The following is a 17,261-nucleotide window of genomic DNA, read 5'->3' on the forward strand; positions in this document are numbered from 1 at the left end:
AGGAAACAGAAATCCAGATCCACAGAGAGGTACAGAGAGACCCCCCCAAAAAATCAACCCAAGGAGGTCCACACCAAGACACACAGTAATTAAAATGGCAAAAATAGTGATAAAAAGAGGATATTAAAATTACAGAATATTTTATCCTAAAGTAGCAGAACACACATTCTTTTCAAGTGCACATGGACATTCTCCAGAACAGATCACATATTGGATCACAAATCAGCCCTAAACAAGTACAAAAAGATGGAGATCAGACCATTCATATTTTCAGATCATAATACTAGGAATCTTTAAGTCAACCACAAGAAAAAATTGGAAAGACCACAAATACACAGGGGTTAAAGAGCATGCTACTAAAGAATCTTATGGTTTCACTTATTTGTGGAGCATAACAAATAGCATGGAGGACATAGGGAGATAGAGAGGAGAAGGGAGTTGGGGGAAATCGGAAGGGGAGGTGAACCATGAGAGACTATGGACTCTGAAAAGCAATCTGAGGGTTTTGAAGGGGCGGGGGGTGGGAGGTCGAGGTACCAGGTGGTGGGTATTATAGAGGGCACGGATTGCATGGAGCACTGGGTGTGGTGCAAAAATAATGAATACTGTTATGCTGAAAATAAAAAATAAATTTAAAAAAAAGAATCAAAGGGTTAACAAGGAAACCAAAGGAGATATTAAAAAAAAAAATACATGGAAACAAATGAAAATGAAAACACAACAGTCCAAAACCTTTCAGATGCAGCAAAGGCAGTCCTAAGAGGAAGTACACTGAAATATAGGCCTACATTAAGAAGCAAGAAAAGGCTCAAATAACAACTTAAACTCAAACCTAAAGGAACTAGAAAAAGGAAGAGCAAGTGAAAACCAGCAGAAGAAGGGAAATAATTAAGATTAGAGCAGAAATAAAGGATGTATAAACAACAACAAAAACAAAACCAAACAAAACAAAAAAACAGAACAGACCAATGAAAATGAGAGCTCATTCACTGAAAGAATTAATAAAACTAATGAACCACTAGCCAGAATTGAAAAAAGAGAGAAAGGACCCAAATAAATGAAACCACAATGAAAGAGGAGAAATTACAACCAATGCCACAGAAATACAATTATAAGAGAATATTGTGAAAAATTACTTGCAAATTGGGCAAACTAGAAGATAAATTCCAAGAAACACACAAAATTATCAAAACCAAAAAAGCAATAGAAAATTTAAACCGAATGAGTAATCAATAATCAGTAATCAAAAATCACCTGGTGGCTCAGTCGTGTTAAGTGTCTGCCTTGGGCTCAGGTCACAATCTCACAGCGCTAGGATCAAGCCCATGCTCACATCAGGCTCCCTGCTCGGCAGGAAGCCTGCTTCTCCCTCTCCCACTCCCCCTGCTTGTGTTCCCTCTCTTGCTGTCTCTCTGTCAACTAATTCCCTGTCTCTCTGTCAAATAAATAAATAAAATGTTTAAAAAAAAAAATCTCCCGGGTGCCTGGGTGGCTCAGTGAATTAAAGCCTCTGCCTTCGGTTCAGGTCATGATCTCAGGGTCCTGGGATCAAGCCCTGCATCAAGCTCCCTGCTCAGCGGAGAGCCTGCTTCCCTCTCTCTCTCTGCCTGCCTCTCTACCTACTTGTGATCTCTGTCAAATAAATAAATTTTAAAAATCTTTAAAAAAAAAAAGAGGTGCCTGGGTGGGTTAGTGGTTTAAGCCTCTGCCTTCGGCTCAGGTCATGATCTCAGGGTCCTGGGATCGAGCCCCGCATCAGGTTCTCTGGCATGGAGCCTACTTCCTTCTCTCTCTGCCTGCCTCTCTGCCTACTTGTGATCTCTGTCTGTCAAATAAATAAATAAAATCTTTTTAAAAAAATCTTTAAAAAAACCTCTCAACAGGGGCACCTGGGTGTCTCAGTCAGTTAAGCATCTGCCTTAGGCTCAGCAGGGAGTCTGCTTCTCCCTCTGCTCCTCCCCTCAACTTACTTTCTCTCTCTCTCTCGCTCTCACTCTCACTCTCATATAAATAAATAAATAAATCTTAAAAAAATAAATCTCCCACCAAACAAAAGTTCAGGCCCAGATGGCTTCCCAGGGGAATTTTAACAGACAATTAAAGAAGAAGTAATGCCTAGTTTTCTCAAAATGCTCAAAAAGTAGAAAGGGAAGGAAAACATCCAGGATCTTTCTACAAAACCAGGATTACTTTGATTCTAAAACCATACAAAGACCCTACTACAAAGGACAATTACAGGCCAAGATCCCTGATGAAAAAGAATGCAAAACTTCTCAACAAGAAACTGGCAAATCAAACCAAATAATACATTAAAAGGAATATTCAGGATCCAACAGCACATTAAAAAGATTATCCACCATGACCAGGTGGGATTCATCCCTGGGCTACAAGGATGGTTCAATATTCGCAAATCAATCAATGTGATAGAACAAATTAATATGAGAAGAGAGAAGAACCACATGGTCCTCTCAATCGATGCAGAAAAAGCATCTGACAAAATCCAGCATCCGTTCCTGATTAAAAAGCTTCAAAGTATAGGGATAGAGGGAACATTCCTGAACTTCATCAAATCTATCTATGAAAGACTCACAGCAAATATCATCCTCAATGGGAAAAAGCTTGCAGCCTTCCCGTTGAGATCAGGAACAAGACAAGGATGCCCACTTTCACCACTCTTGTTCAACATAGTATTAGATGTCCTAGCAACAGCAATCAGACAACAAAGAGAAATGAAAGGTATCCAAATTGGCAATGAAGAAGTCAAACTCTCTCTCTTCGCAGATGACATGATTCTTTATATGGAAAACCCAAAAGACTCCACCCCCAAACTACTAGAACTCATACAGCAATTCAGCAATGTGGCAGGATACAAAGTCAATGTACAGAAATCAGTGGCTTTCTTATACACTAACAATGAAAATACAGAAAGGGAAATTAGAGAATCGATTCCATTTACTATAGCACCAAGAACCATAAGATACCTGGGAATCAACCTAACCGAAGAGGTAAAGGATCTGTACTCGAGGAACTACAGAACACTCATGAAAGAAATTGAAGAAGACACAAAAAGATGGAAGACCATTCCATGCTCTTGGATCGGAAGAATAAACATTGTTAAAATGTCTATACTGCCTAGAGCAATCTATACTTCTAATGCCATTCCAATCAAAATTCCACCCGTATTCTTCAAAGAGCTGGAGCAAATAATCCAAAAATTTGTATGGAATCAGAAGAGACCCCGAATTGCTAAGGAAATATTGAAAAACAAAAATAAAGCTGGGGGCATCACATTACCTGATTTCAAGCTTTATTACAAAGCTGTGATCACCAAGACAGCATGGTACTGGCATAAAAACAGACACATAGACCAGTGGAACAGAGTAGAGAGCCCAGATATGGACCCTCAACTCCATGGTCAATTAATCTTCGACAAAACAGGAAAAAATATACAGTGGAAAAAAGATAGTCTCTTCAATAAATGGTGCTGGGAGGGACGCCTGGGTGGCTCAGTTGGTTAAGCAGCCGCCTTCGGCTCAGGTCATGATCCCAGCATCCTGGGATGGAGTCCCACATTGGGCTCCTTGCTCAGCAGGGAGCCTGCTTCTCCCTCTGCCTCTGCCTGCCATTCTGTCTGCCTGTGCTCGCTCTCTCCCCCTCTCTCTCTGATAAATAAATAAAATCTTTAAAAAAAAAAAGAATAAATGGTGCTGGGAAAACTGGACAGCTATATGTAGAAGAATGAAACTTGACCATTCTCTTACACCATACACAAAGATAAACTCAAAATGGATAAAAGACCTCAACGTGAGACAGGAATGCATCAGAATCCTAGAGAACATAGGCAGTAATCTCTTTGATATCAGCCACAGCAACTTCTTTCAAGCTATGTCTCCAAAGGGAAAGGAAACAAAAGCGAAAATAAACTTTTGGGACTTCATCAAAATCAAAAGCTTCTGCACAGCAAAGGAAACAGTCAAGAAAACAAAGAGGCAACCCACAGAATGGGAGAAGTTATTTGCAAATGACAGTACAGACAAAAGGTTGATATCCAGGATCTATAATGAACTCCTCAAACTCAACACACACAAAACAGACAATCCTATCAAAAAATGGGCAGAAGATATGAAAAGACACTTCTCCAATGAAGACATACAAATGGCTATCAGACACATGAAAAAATGTTCATCATCACTTGCCCGCAGGGAGATTCAAATTAAAACCACATTGAGATATCACCTTACACCAGTTAGAATGGCCAAAATTAGCAAAACAGGAAACAACGTGTGTTGGAGAGGATGTGGAGAAAGGGGAACCCTCTTCCACTGTTGGTGAGAATGCAAGTTGGTGCAGCCTCTTTGGAGAACAGTGTGGAGATTCCTCAAGAAATTAAAAATAGAGCTTCCCTATGACCCTGCCATTGCACTCCTGGGTATTTACCCCAAGGATACTGATGTCGTGAATAGAAGGGCCATCTGTTCCCCAATGTTTATAGCAGCAATGGCAACGGTCGCCAAACCGTGGAAAAAACCAAGATGCCCTTCAATGGACGAATGGATAAGGAAAACGTGGTCCATATACACTATGGAGTATTATGCCTCCATCAGAAAGGATGAATACCCACCTTTTGTAGCAACATGGACGGGACTGGAAGAGATTATGCTGAGTGAAACAAGTCAAGCAGAGTGAGTCAATTATCATATAGTTTCACTTATTCGTGGAGCATAACAAATAGCATGGAGGACATGGGGAGTTAGAGAGGAGAAGGGAGTTGGGGGAAATTGGAAGGGGAGGTGAATCATGAGAGACTATGGACTCTGTAAAACAATCTGAGGGGTTTGAAGGGGCAGGAGGTGGGAGGTTGGGGTACCAAGTGGTGGGTATTATAGAGGGCACGGACTGCATGGAGCACTGGTTGTGGTGAAAAAATAATGAATATTGTTATGCTGAAAATAAATTTTAAAAAAAATCTTTAGAAAAAAAAGGATTATTCACCATGATCAAGTGGGATTTATTCCAGGGCTGCAGGGTCAGTTCAATATATGCAAATCAATGTGATAAACCACATTAACAAAAGAAAGGAAAAGAATCATATGATCCTCTCAATAGATGGAGAAAAGGCATTTGACAAAATACAGCATCCATTCTTGCTTTTAGCAATTAAGGTATAGACAGAACATACCTCAAAATCACAAAGCCCATATACCAAAGACCCACAGCCAATAACCTCAATGCAGAAAAAAGGATAGTTTTTCCTCTATGGTCAGGAACAAGACAGGGATATCCAGTCTCACCATTACTATTTAACGTACTACTGGACATCTTAGTCTCAGAAATCAAACAAAAAGAAAAGACATCCAAATTGGCAAGAAAGAAGTCAAACTTTCACTATTTGCAGATGACATGGTACTCTATGTAGAAAACCAGATGGGGTGCCTGGGTGGCTCAGTGGGTTAAAGCCTCTGCCTTCAGGTCAGGTCATGATCCCAAGGTCCTGGGATCGAGCCCCGCGTCGGGCTCTCTGCTCAGTGGAGAGCCTGCTTCCTCCTCCGTCTCTGCCTGCCTCTCTGCCTACTTGTGATCTCTGTCAAATAAACAGATAAAATCTTAAAAAAAAAAGAAAACCAGAAAGATTCCACACACACAAATGCTAGAACTAGTACATGAATTCAGGAAAATCAATGTACAGAAATTGGATGCATTTCTATACACCAATACACCAAAAATGAAGCAGGAGAAAAAAATAATCAAGGAATCGCTCCCATTTACAACTGCACCAAAACCCATAAGATACCTAGGAATAAATCTAACCAAAGAGGTAAAAGATCTGTACTCTCTAAACTATAAAACACTGATGGAAGAAACTAAAGAGGGTGCAAAGAAACAAAAAAACATTCCATGCTCAAGGATTGGAAGAAGATACATGGTTAATATATATTTATTACCAGGAGCCTAAGTCCTCTCAGTGTAGGAGGATTCTTCAGCCACTATGTCAACTGGCACAGATTTTTCTCTTTCTTCATATGATGAAGACCAGGGATCTAAACTTATCCCAAAAGCTAGAGAGGAACTGTTTGTTCCCATTGGAATGGTGTCATCTGCAGCAATTGTTGCATAGGGATTATATAAATTGAAGAGCAGGGGAAATACTAAAATGTCTGTTCACCTGATTGACATGTGTTTGACAGCCCAAGGCTTTGTTGTGGGAGCAATGACTCTCAGTATGGGCTATTCCATGTATAAGGAATTCTGGGCAAATCCTAAACCTCAGAAGAAGAGAAACTGTCTCGATTTTGTTGGTATTGCTTGCTTTAGTTAGGCATCTCACGTTGAGTTTATATGTTTACGTTGAAAATAAATTGTTTTGAGTGGGTCAGACAATTAAAAAAATGTTGGTATCACAATTCCAAACATCAAGCTATATTACAAAGCTACAGTGATCAAGACAGTATGGAACTGGCACAAAAAAAAGACACTTAAATCAATGGAACAGAATAGAGAATTCAGAAATGGACCCTCAGCTTTGTGTTCAACTAATCTTCAACAAAACAGGAAACAATATCCAATGGAGAAAAAGACAGTCTCTTCAACAAATGGTGCTGGGAAAACTGAAGAGCAACATGCAGAAGAATAAAATTGGACCACTTTTCTACATCATATACATAAATAAATTCAAAATGGATGAAAGACCTAAATGTGAGACAGGAAACCAACAAAATCCTAGTAGAGAACACAGGCAGAAACCTCTTTGACCTCTGCTGTAGCAACTTCTTACTAGACATGTTGACTAGAGGCAAAGGAAACAAAAGCAAAAGCGAACTACTGGGACTTCATCAAAATAAAAAAACTTCCACACAGCAAAAGAAACAATCAACAAAATTAAAAGGCAGCCTATAAAATAAGAGAAGATATCTACAAATGACATATCTGATAAAGGGTCATTAATTTGATAAAGGGTCAAAATCTATAAAGAACTTATCAAACTGATCACCCAAAAAAATGAATAACCCAGTTAAGAAATGGGCAGAAGGCATGAAGAGACATCTTCTCCAAAAAGACAATCCAGTGCGGTTGGTAAGTGCCTTTATCTCCTCACTATAAACTTGTATGGCACAGGATACCTCACCTTCCTAATGGTGTCTAAAGTTGTAGTATACACTTATCTTTATGATTGTTTTGTTAATGTTTTACTCATGTTATAAGGCTGGGTCCATGTGTTCTTTTGCTCAGCATTTTGTATCATTACCTAAACAATAAATGATACATAGTATCTGCTCATTAAATAATGAAAAAATTTAAATTTGAAAATACTTTATTACAGTAAACTGTTTAATATTTTAAAAATATAAAGTATGAAAAAATAAAGTCATGGTATCAATATTCAGACAAAAATCTGACCAGCAGACATATGAAAAGATGCTCAACATCACTGAATGTTAAAAATAGCTATCCTAGACATACAAACGCCCAACAGACCTATGAAAACATGCTTGACATCACTGATCATCAGAGAAATACAAATCAAAACTTCAATGAGATAACACCTGACACCTGTCAGAATGGCTAAAATTAACAACACAGGAAACAATGGATATTGGCGAGAATGTGGAGGAGGGGAAACCTCTTACACTGTTGGTGGGAATGTAAGCTGGTGCAGCCACTCTGGAAAACAGTATGAAGGTTCCTCAGAAAGAGAAAACAGACCTACCATATGACCCAAAAATTACACTATTAGGTATTTACCAAAAGGATATAAAATTACAGATTTGAAAGGGTACATGCACCCCAATGTTTACAGCAGTATCAACAATAGCCAACTATGGGGAGAGCCCAAAGGTCAATCCACTGATGAATGGATTAAGAAGATGTGGTGTACACACACACACAGGAATATTACTCAGCCATAAAAAAGAATGAAATCTTGCCATTTCATTGAAATGGATGGATCTAAAGTGTGTTATGTTAAGTGAAATAAGTTAGTCAAAGAAATACAAATACTATATGATTTCACTCATATGTGAAGTTTAAAAAAACAAAACAGATGAACATATGGGAAGGGGGGGAGAAATGTGAGAGGAAAATAAACCAAAGGAGACTCTTAATAACAGAGAACAAATGGAGGGTTGATGGAAGAAGGCAGGTGGGGGATGGGCTGAATAGGTCATGGGTATTTAGCAGAGTACTTGTTGTAATGAGCACTGGGTTTTATATGTAAGTGATCAAGCACTATATTCTACTCCTGAAACCAGTATTATACTATTGTGTTAACTAACTGGAATTTATAAAAATCTGAACAAAAAAGAGTATTCTACCAACAATGCTATCATTCACAGAAAGATAGATAAAGAGCTCCCAGACAAATAAAACTTAAATTCATCACTACTAAACCAGCCCTACAAGAAATGTTAAGAGGGATAATCTGAGTAAGAAGGTTATACCCTGAGGAGTAAGAAGAAAGGAAGCACAAAAGCAGTAAAATTAAGTAAATATAAGAAATAGAAGAATTCACAAAATAAAACGATGAAAAATAAGATACCATACATGAAAACATGGTGGGGTGGGGAGAAAAGTAAAACTTTAGTGCGTTAGGAATGGGTTCGAACTTAATCAACCATCAGCTTATATTCAGAAGATGATATATATAAGAATAATGGTAACCACAAGTCAAAAGCTGGTAAGGGATACACAAAACATAAAGAGAAAGGAATCCAAGCATATCACTAATGAACAGAAGCAAACAATGAGAAGAGAGCAAGAGAAGTGAGACGGAAGTACTACAAAAACAATCATAAAATAGATAACAACATGCCAATAAATACATAACTATTTAATAATTACTTTGAATGTAAATGGACTAAATACTCCAATCAAAAGACATAAAAGTGAAGGAAGCAATAATAAAGCAAGATCCATCTATGTGCTACCTACAAAAGACTCACTTCAGACCTAAAGATACATTCATGTTGAAAGTGAAGGATGGAAAAACATTTATTATGTGAAAGGAAGTGAAAAGAAAGCTACACTAGCAATACTTATACAGGACAAAATAGACTTTAAAACATCGACGGTAAGAGACAAAAAAGGAGACTACATAATCATAAAGGGAACAATCCAAAAAGAAAATGTAACAACTGCAAATATATATGAACCCAACATGGGAGCACACATAAAAACAAAGCAGCTAATAACAAAACTAAGGAAGCAATTGATAGTAATTTAATAATAGTAGGGGATTTAATTTACATCAATAGATCATCCAAACAAAAAATCAAAAAGTAAACAGTGGCTTTGAAGGACACATTGGAACATATAAATGCAATAGATACATTCAGAACATTCCATCCTACCATCACAGAGACTATGGACTCTGAAAAACAATCTGAGGGTTTTGAAGCGGCGGGGGTGGGAGGTCGGGGTACCAGGTGGTGGGTATTATAGAGGGCACAGGTTGCATGGAGCACTCGGTGTGGTGCAAAAATAATGAATAGTGTTATGCTGAAATAAATAAATAAATAGATAGAGAGATAAAACCTTTAAAAATAAATAAATGAATAAATAAGGTTTTCAATTAAAAAAAAAAAGGAACATTCCATCCTAAAACAGCAGAATACACATTCTTTTCTCATACACATGGAGCATTCCCCAAAACAGATGATATGTTAGGTCACAGAACAAGTCTCTAAAAATTCAAAAAGGTAAAAGTCATACCATGTATCTTTTCTAACACTAGCACTATGAAACTAAAATCAACCACAAGAAAAAAATGTGGAGAGTACATAAAAACATGAAGATTAGGGGATACCTGGGTGGCTCAGTAAGTTGTAGCCTCTGCCTTCAGCTCAGGTCATGATCCCAGGGTCCTGAGATCGAGCCCTGCATCAGGCTCTCTGCTCAGCAGGGAGCCTGCTTCCTCCCCTCCCCTCTCTCTGCCTGCCTCTGCCTACTTGTGATCTCTGTCAAATAAATAAATAAAATCTTAAAAAAAAACATGGAGATTAAATAACATGCTAATAAACAGTAAATGAGCAAACAAACAAGAAATCCAAGAAGAACTAAAAATAAATGTAAACAAGCGAAAACAAAAACACAATAGTCCAAATCTTTCAGACGCAGATGTTCCAAGAAGGAAGTTTATAGCAAAACAGACCTACCTCAAGAAGTATGAAAAACCCCAAATAAACTTACACCTAAAGGAACTAGAAAAAGAATAACAAATTAAACCCAAGTAGCAGAAGGAAATAATAAAAAAATAAGAGCAGAAATATGGGCACCTGGGTGGCTCACTCGGTTGAGGGCACAACTCCTGGTTTAGGCGCAGGTCATGATCTTCCCAGTTGGAAGATGAAGACCTGCATCAGGCTCCCCACTCGTAGGGGGGTCTGCATCTCTCTGCCCCTCCCACTGCTTGCACGCATGTGCTCTGTCAAATAAGTAAGTAAATCTTTAAAAAAAAAATAAAAGCAGAAGTAAAAAAGAAACAAAATACAACAGATTACTGAAACCAGCAGCTGGTTGTTTGAAGAAATCAACAAAATTGAAAACCTTATCCAGACTCATCAAAAAATAAAGAGGGAGAACACAGAACTGGCAATGAAAAGAGTTGAAATAACAACCAACGACACAGAAATACAAAGGATTATACGAGAATATTATGAAAAAGTATATGCCAACAAACTGAACAGCCTACAAGAAATGGAAAAATTCCTAGAAACATAATCTCCCAAAAGTGAATCAGTAAGAAATTTGATTTGGGCAGACTAATACCAGCATTAAGACTGAATCTGTATTCAAAAACAACCAACAAAAATCCACAATCAAATTGTTCACAGGTGAATTCTACCAAACATTTGAAGAGTTAATACTTATTCTTCTCAACTATTCCAAAAAGTAGAAGAGGAAAAAAAGCTTTCAAACTCATTCAATGAGGCCAATGTAACCCTGATACCAAAACCAGATAAAGCCTCCACTAAAAAAAGAATACCTACCACAGGGCAATATCCCTGGTGAACAGACATGCAAAATTCCTCACCAAATACTAGGAAAGTGAATCCAACAATACATTAAAGAATCATTTACCATGATCAGGCAGGATTTATTCCTGGGATGCAAGGTGAATCAATATACACAAATATGTCAATGAGATACATCTCATTCAATACAGAAAGGATAAAAACTATATGATAATATCAAAAGGTGCAGAAAAAGGATTCTACTAAGTATGACATCCATTCATGACAAAAACACTCAAAGTAGGTTTAGTGGGAACATACCTCAAAATAATAAAGGCCATTTATTAAAAAAAAAAAAAAAACATAGCTGCCATCATCCTTAATGGGGAAAGAACTGGGAGCTTTTCCCCTAAGGTGAGGAACAAAACATGGGATGTCCACCCTCACCACTATTACAGAATATAGTACTGCAAGTCTTAGCCATAGGAATCAGAAAATAAAAAGAAATAAAAACCATCCAAATTGGTAAGGAAGTAGACAAACTTCTACTATTTCCAGATGACATGATACTATAATAAAAGAAACTTTAAAGACCAACAAAAAACTAGTAAAATTGATATACAAATTCAATAAAGTTGCAGGATATAAAATCAATCTGTAGAAGTCTGCTGAATTTCTATGCACTAATAATGAGGTACTAGAAAAAATTTTCTAAAACTTTTCTAAAATTCTAAAATTTCTTTAAAAAATACTAAAAAATAATCCCATTTATAATTTTACCAAAACCAAAAAGAACCTAGGAATAAACCTAACCAAAAAGGCAAAAGATCTGTGCTCTGAAAACTAAAGAACACTTGTGAAAGAAAGGACACAAGGAAATGGAAAAACTTTCCATGCTCATGGACTAGAAGAACATACATTGTTAAAATGTCTATATTGGGGCGCCTGGGTGGCTCAGTGGGTTAAAGCCTCTGCCTTCGGCTCAGGTCATGATCCCAGAGTCCTGGGATCGAGCCCCACGTCGGGCTCTCTGCTCAGTGGGGAGCCTGCTTCCTCCTCTCTCTCTCTGCCTGCCTCTCTGCCTACTTGTGATCTCTGCCTGTCAAATAAATAAATAAAATCTTTTAAAAATAAATAAAATAAAATGTCTATATTAACCAAAGCAATCTACACATTTAATGCAATCCCTATCAATATACCAACAGCATTTTTCACAGAACTATAACAAACAATCCCAAAATTTGTACAGAATCACAGAAGCCCCCAAATAACCAAAGCAATTTTGAAAAGGAAGAAAAAAACTGAAGGTATCAAATCCCAGATTTCAAGATACACTACAAAGCTGTAGTAATCATAAGTTTGGTTCCGGAACAATAAAATACACATAGATCAATGGAATATAATAGCCCAAAAATAAATCCAAGATTATTTTTGTAACAGGAATATGCAATGGGAAAAAGTCTCTTCAACAAATACTGGGAAAACCAGACAACAGTCAAAAGAATGAGGGTGCCTGGGAGGCTCAGTAGGTTAAGCCTCTGCCTTCGGCTCAGGTCATGATCTCAGGGTCGTGGGATGGAGTCCCGCATTGAGCTCTCTGCTCAGCAGGGAGCCTGCTTCCTCCTCTCTCTCTGCCTGCCTCTTTGCCTACTTGTGATCAATCTCTCTCTCTCTCTCTCTGTCAAATAAATAAATAAATAAAAATCTTAAAAAAAAAAAAAGAAAAAGAATGAAACTGGACCACTTTCTTATACCATACACAGAAATAAACTCAAAATGCACTGAAGACCTAAATGTGAGATCTGAAACCATAAAAATCCTAGAAGAGAACACAGAGTAATTTCTCTGACATCCACCACAGCAACATTTTTCTAGGTAAGTCTTCTGAGACAAGGGAAACAAAAGCAAAAATAATTTGATTTGTAGTATCAAAACGTAATCTTCTGCACAGCAAAGGAAACAATCAACAAAACTAAAAGGCAACCTACTGAGTGGGAGAAGATACTTGCAAATGACATATCCAATAATGGGTTAGTATCCAAAATATATAAAGAACTTACACACCTCAACACCGAAAAAAAAAAAAAAAACCACACAGACACACAGATAATCCAATTTAAAAATGGGCAAAAGACATCAAGAAAATTTTTTCCAAAAAATACATAGAGATGGCCAACATGAAAAGATGTTCAACATCAACTCATCGTCAAGGAAATGCAAATCAAAACCACAATGAGCTATCACCTCACACCTGTCAGAACAGAAGAAATTTAAAGCACAAGAAACCACAAGTGTTGGCAAGGATGTGAAGAAAAAGGAACCCTTGCGCACTGTTGCCAAGAATTCAAACTGTGCACCCCTATTGAAAACCATATAGAGGTTCCTCAAAAACTAAAATTGGAATTACCGTATGATCCAGTAATTCCACCACTGGGTATTAACCGAAACACAAAAACACTAATTTGAAAAGATATGTGCACACCTATGTTTACTGCAGATTATTTACAATAGCCAATATATGGAAGCAATCCAAGTGTCCATCAATAGATGAATAAAGACAATGTGGTATGTATCTACCATGGAATATTACTCAGCCATAAAAAAAGAATGAAATGTTACCATTTGCAATAACATGGATAGATCTAAAGGATATAGTGCTAAGCAAAATAAGTCAGTCAGAGAAAGACAAATACTACACGATGGCACTTGTATGTGGAATTTAAGAAACAAAACAAAGAAAAAAAGTCACAAACTAAAAACAAATAGGTGGTTACTAGAGGGCAGGTGGGTAGGTGAAGTAAGTGAAAGGGACTAAGAGCACTCTTAATGTGCAGAACTGCTGAATCACTATACTGTACACCTGAAAATAATATAAAACTGCATTTTAGTTATACTAGAATTTAAAAATAAATTAATGAAAAAACAAAACTATCAATATCAATTCATGAAAATATTAACACAGATATCCACTTTTCTCTGTGAAAGGGCCTGTAACCAAAGATTTCCTGGTGGCAATGAAAAGAACACTGTACAACCAGATGTTGTTTTCTAAATAAAGTATCTCACTAAAAGGAACTGGAACTCCTTGAAGAAATAACTGATTTCTGGGCCAGGTAAAGGACAATGCAAAATATACATTCAACATCTTAAGAAGGCAGAAAGTAACGAAGTGCTCTAGGATGGTGATGTGTAAAAGGGTTAGCAGGAGCCATAAAGAAGGGCCTCCCACTTGCCACGAGTGATACAAAAGAACACTGAAATAATGATAGAGATATTAACAAAGAAAGAATATTAGCATATACAAATTAAACAAATGAAGAGAGAATAGAATGTAAAGCCCTCTCATATACTTATAGCAAGATATCAACTAAAACATATAAATAATAAAAGACTATTCAGCATTTGGAACCAATCAAAGTAATATATCATTCAGCCAAGAATCATGAATGGATACTACAGTATGCAGAATTTCTACATATGGCCCCCAAGATTTCATGCTCCCTAATCTCCAGAACCTAGGAATGTGAGGAAATGCCACTTCCATGACTGTACTATGTAAAATAGCACCACTGACCTTAAGAATTGGAGGGAGGGGTGAAAGGAATTTGGCTAGTGTAATCACATGAGTCTTAACAGTAGATAAATTTCTCCAGATGATGGCTGATGAAGCAATCAAGAGTTAGATTCAAAGCATGAGACTCAACATGCTGGATTTGAACATAGAGGGGGCCATTAGAGAAGAAATACAAACAGCCTTAAGCTAAGACAGAGGAACCTGGCCAACATCCAGCAAGAAATGGGAACCTTAGACCTATAACCACAAGGACTTGAATTCTGGCAACAACTTAAATGAGCACAGACATGGATTTTTCCACAGAACTTTCCGAAAGGAACATAGTCTCAATGATACGTTAACTTTAGCCTTGTGATACCCTAAGGAGAGCCCAGAAAGGCTCACTGGACTCCTGACCTACAGAACTGTGAAATGATACTTTTGGATTATTATAAGCTGCCATGTTTGCGGTTATTTGCAACAGCTAGGTTGCTGATCCACTCTATCTTTTCTCCCTTCTGAGATACTAATTACACATATGGCTGAACTTCTTACTGTGGTCTATTTCTCTTATACCTTTTGTACATACTGTATTTGTAGTGCACATGCATGTGCGTGTGTGGGGTGTGTGTGTGGTTGTTTGTGTATTCAGCTCTTACATATGTAGTCACCCTTGAAAACCTCAAAAATGATCATCATATGATATAGGACACTTTTACAAAGGAGAAAAGGAGGTAGAAAGGAAGTATTGAGACTTTTTTGTTAAGAAAAAATGCACCAGGGCGCCTGGGTGGCTCAGTGGGTTAAGCCGCTGCCTTCGGCTCAGGTCATGATCTCGGGGTCCTGGGATTGAGTCCCACATCGGGCTCTCTGCTCAGCAGGGAGCCTGCTTCCTCCTCTCTCTCTCTCTCTGCCTGCCTCTCTGCCTACTTGTGATCTCTCTCTGCCAAATAAATAAATAAAATCTTAAAAAAAAGAAAAAAATGCACCAATTCTATTCAGAGAAGTTATGAACAATGTAAAAATTTAACTCATAGAGGTCCCTGGGTGGCTCAGTGGGTTAAAGCTTCTGCCTTCAGCTCAGGTCATGATCTCAGGGTCCTGGGATTGAGCCCTGCATCAGGCTCTCTGCTCAGCAGGGAGCCTGCTTCCCTTCTTCTCTCTCTGCCTGCCTCTCTGCCTACTTGTGATCTCTGTCTGTCAAATAAATAAATAAAATCTTTAAAAAAAATTTAACTCGGGACGCCTGGGTGGCTCAGTCGGTTAAGCCGCTGCCTTCAGCCCAGGTCATAATCCCAGGGTCCTGGGATCAAGTCCCCCTTCAGGCTCCTTGCTCGTCAGGGAGCCTGCTTCTCTCTCTGCCTCTGCCTGCCATTCTGCCTGCTTGTTCTCTCTCTCTCTCTCTCTGACAAATAAATAAAATCTTTAAAAAAAAATTTAACTCGGGCATCTGGGTGGCTCAGTGGGTTAAAGCCTCTGCCTTCGGCTCAGGTCATGATCCCGGAATCCTGGGATCGAGCACCGCATCGGGCTCTCTGCTCAGCAGGGAGCCTGCTTCCTCCTCTCTCTCTGCCTGCCTCTCTGCCTACTTGTGATCTCTGTCTGTCAAATGAATAAATAAAATTTTTTTTAAAAATTTAACTCATATACACAAATAACTAAAATAATATATTTCTATACTGCTCCCACCTCTTCTAATACTACCTATTTTTCATAGTGAACATTTATCACCCATGCTATAAGATATCTCTATTATACATAAAATCATAGTGCATCCTTTTCTAAGCACCTATCCATATAACCTTGTATTTTATTTATCTAAATTAAAATCTCCAATTATCAGATACCAGCTAAACACTACGTTCAGTAGGGCTAATAAACCCTTCAATAGATGCTCTTTCCCAAAACGAAATGGAAAATAGACTAGAAGATATTGCACATTATTTCTCAATTTACCTGTGCTTTGGTTCATCACAAGTCTTGGAGGAGAACTTGTTTCTTCAGATTCTTCTGATGAGTGTGCCAGGAAGTCATGAAGCTTCTGCACCAATGTATTCAACTTGCTTTCACTATCAAAACAAAAATTTAAAGAACTTCTTTAATTAGCCTGTCATGTATTTAATCAAATGTAAAGGTCTAACAAACTGAAAACATACCTATACTGTAAGTGGTCTGAAAGAATATATATTCAAAATAAAAGTAAATGAATTTTCATGATTTCACTAAAGATTTGAAAACATGAGTAAAATGCTGATGTGACTTTGCTTTACATCATTTAAAATAGCAATAATGTATCAAATATATTTACTAAATACTCCCTGGAAGCCTTCTGTATTTTTTTAATCACTCTATCTTCTGCTTGTCACAGAATAATTAATGACAAAAAGATGAAGAAAATCCAAAACAGAACTTAGTAGAGCTCACAGATTCCCAGGGAAATATTTATGTAACTAAATCATTACAGCACATCCTGCTAAGTTATATTAAGTGTATCTGTAACCCAACAGATTTATAAAAGCTGAAACCTTAAAAGAATGCACAAAATTGGGCGCCTGGGTGGCTCAGTGGGTTAAGCCGCTGCCTTCGGCTCAGGTCATGATCTCAGGGTCCTGGGATCGAGTCCCGCATCGGGCTCTCTGCTCAGCGGGGAGCCTGCTTCCTCCTCTCTCTCTCTCTGCCTGCCTCTCTGCCTACTCGTGATCTCTGTCTGTCAAATAAATAAATAAAATCTTTAAAAAAAAAAAAAAGAATGTACAAAATAA

General features: G+C 37.8%; 1 protein-coding gene and 1 pseudogene across 8 annotated transcripts in view; one reads left to right on the forward strand and one right to left on the reverse strand.

The window, feature by feature from the left end:
• Positions 1-17,261, reverse strand: part of ATRX (ATRX chromatin remodeler) — a 290,605-nt gene that overhangs the window by 227,534 nt on the left and 45,810 nt on the right. For all 8 annotated transcript variants that reach the window (XM_032331146.1, XM_032331145.1, XM_032331144.1 and 5 more), the window contains exon 2: positions 16,456-16,568. In XM_032331146.1, the coding sequence (XP_032187037.1) occupies positions 16,456-16,568 (113 nt within the window). The remainder of the gene's footprint in view (positions 1-16,455; positions 16,569-17,261) is intronic.
• Positions 5,975-6,316, forward strand: LOC116583457 (annotated as a pseudogene).

The sequence above is a fragment of the Mustela erminea genome, chromosome X (genome assembly GCF_009829155.1).
Source record: "Mustela erminea isolate mMusErm1 chromosome X, mMusErm1.Pri, whole genome shotgun sequence".
NCBI classification, from domain to species: domain Eukaryota; kingdom Metazoa; phylum Chordata; class Mammalia; order Carnivora; family Mustelidae; genus Mustela; species Mustela erminea.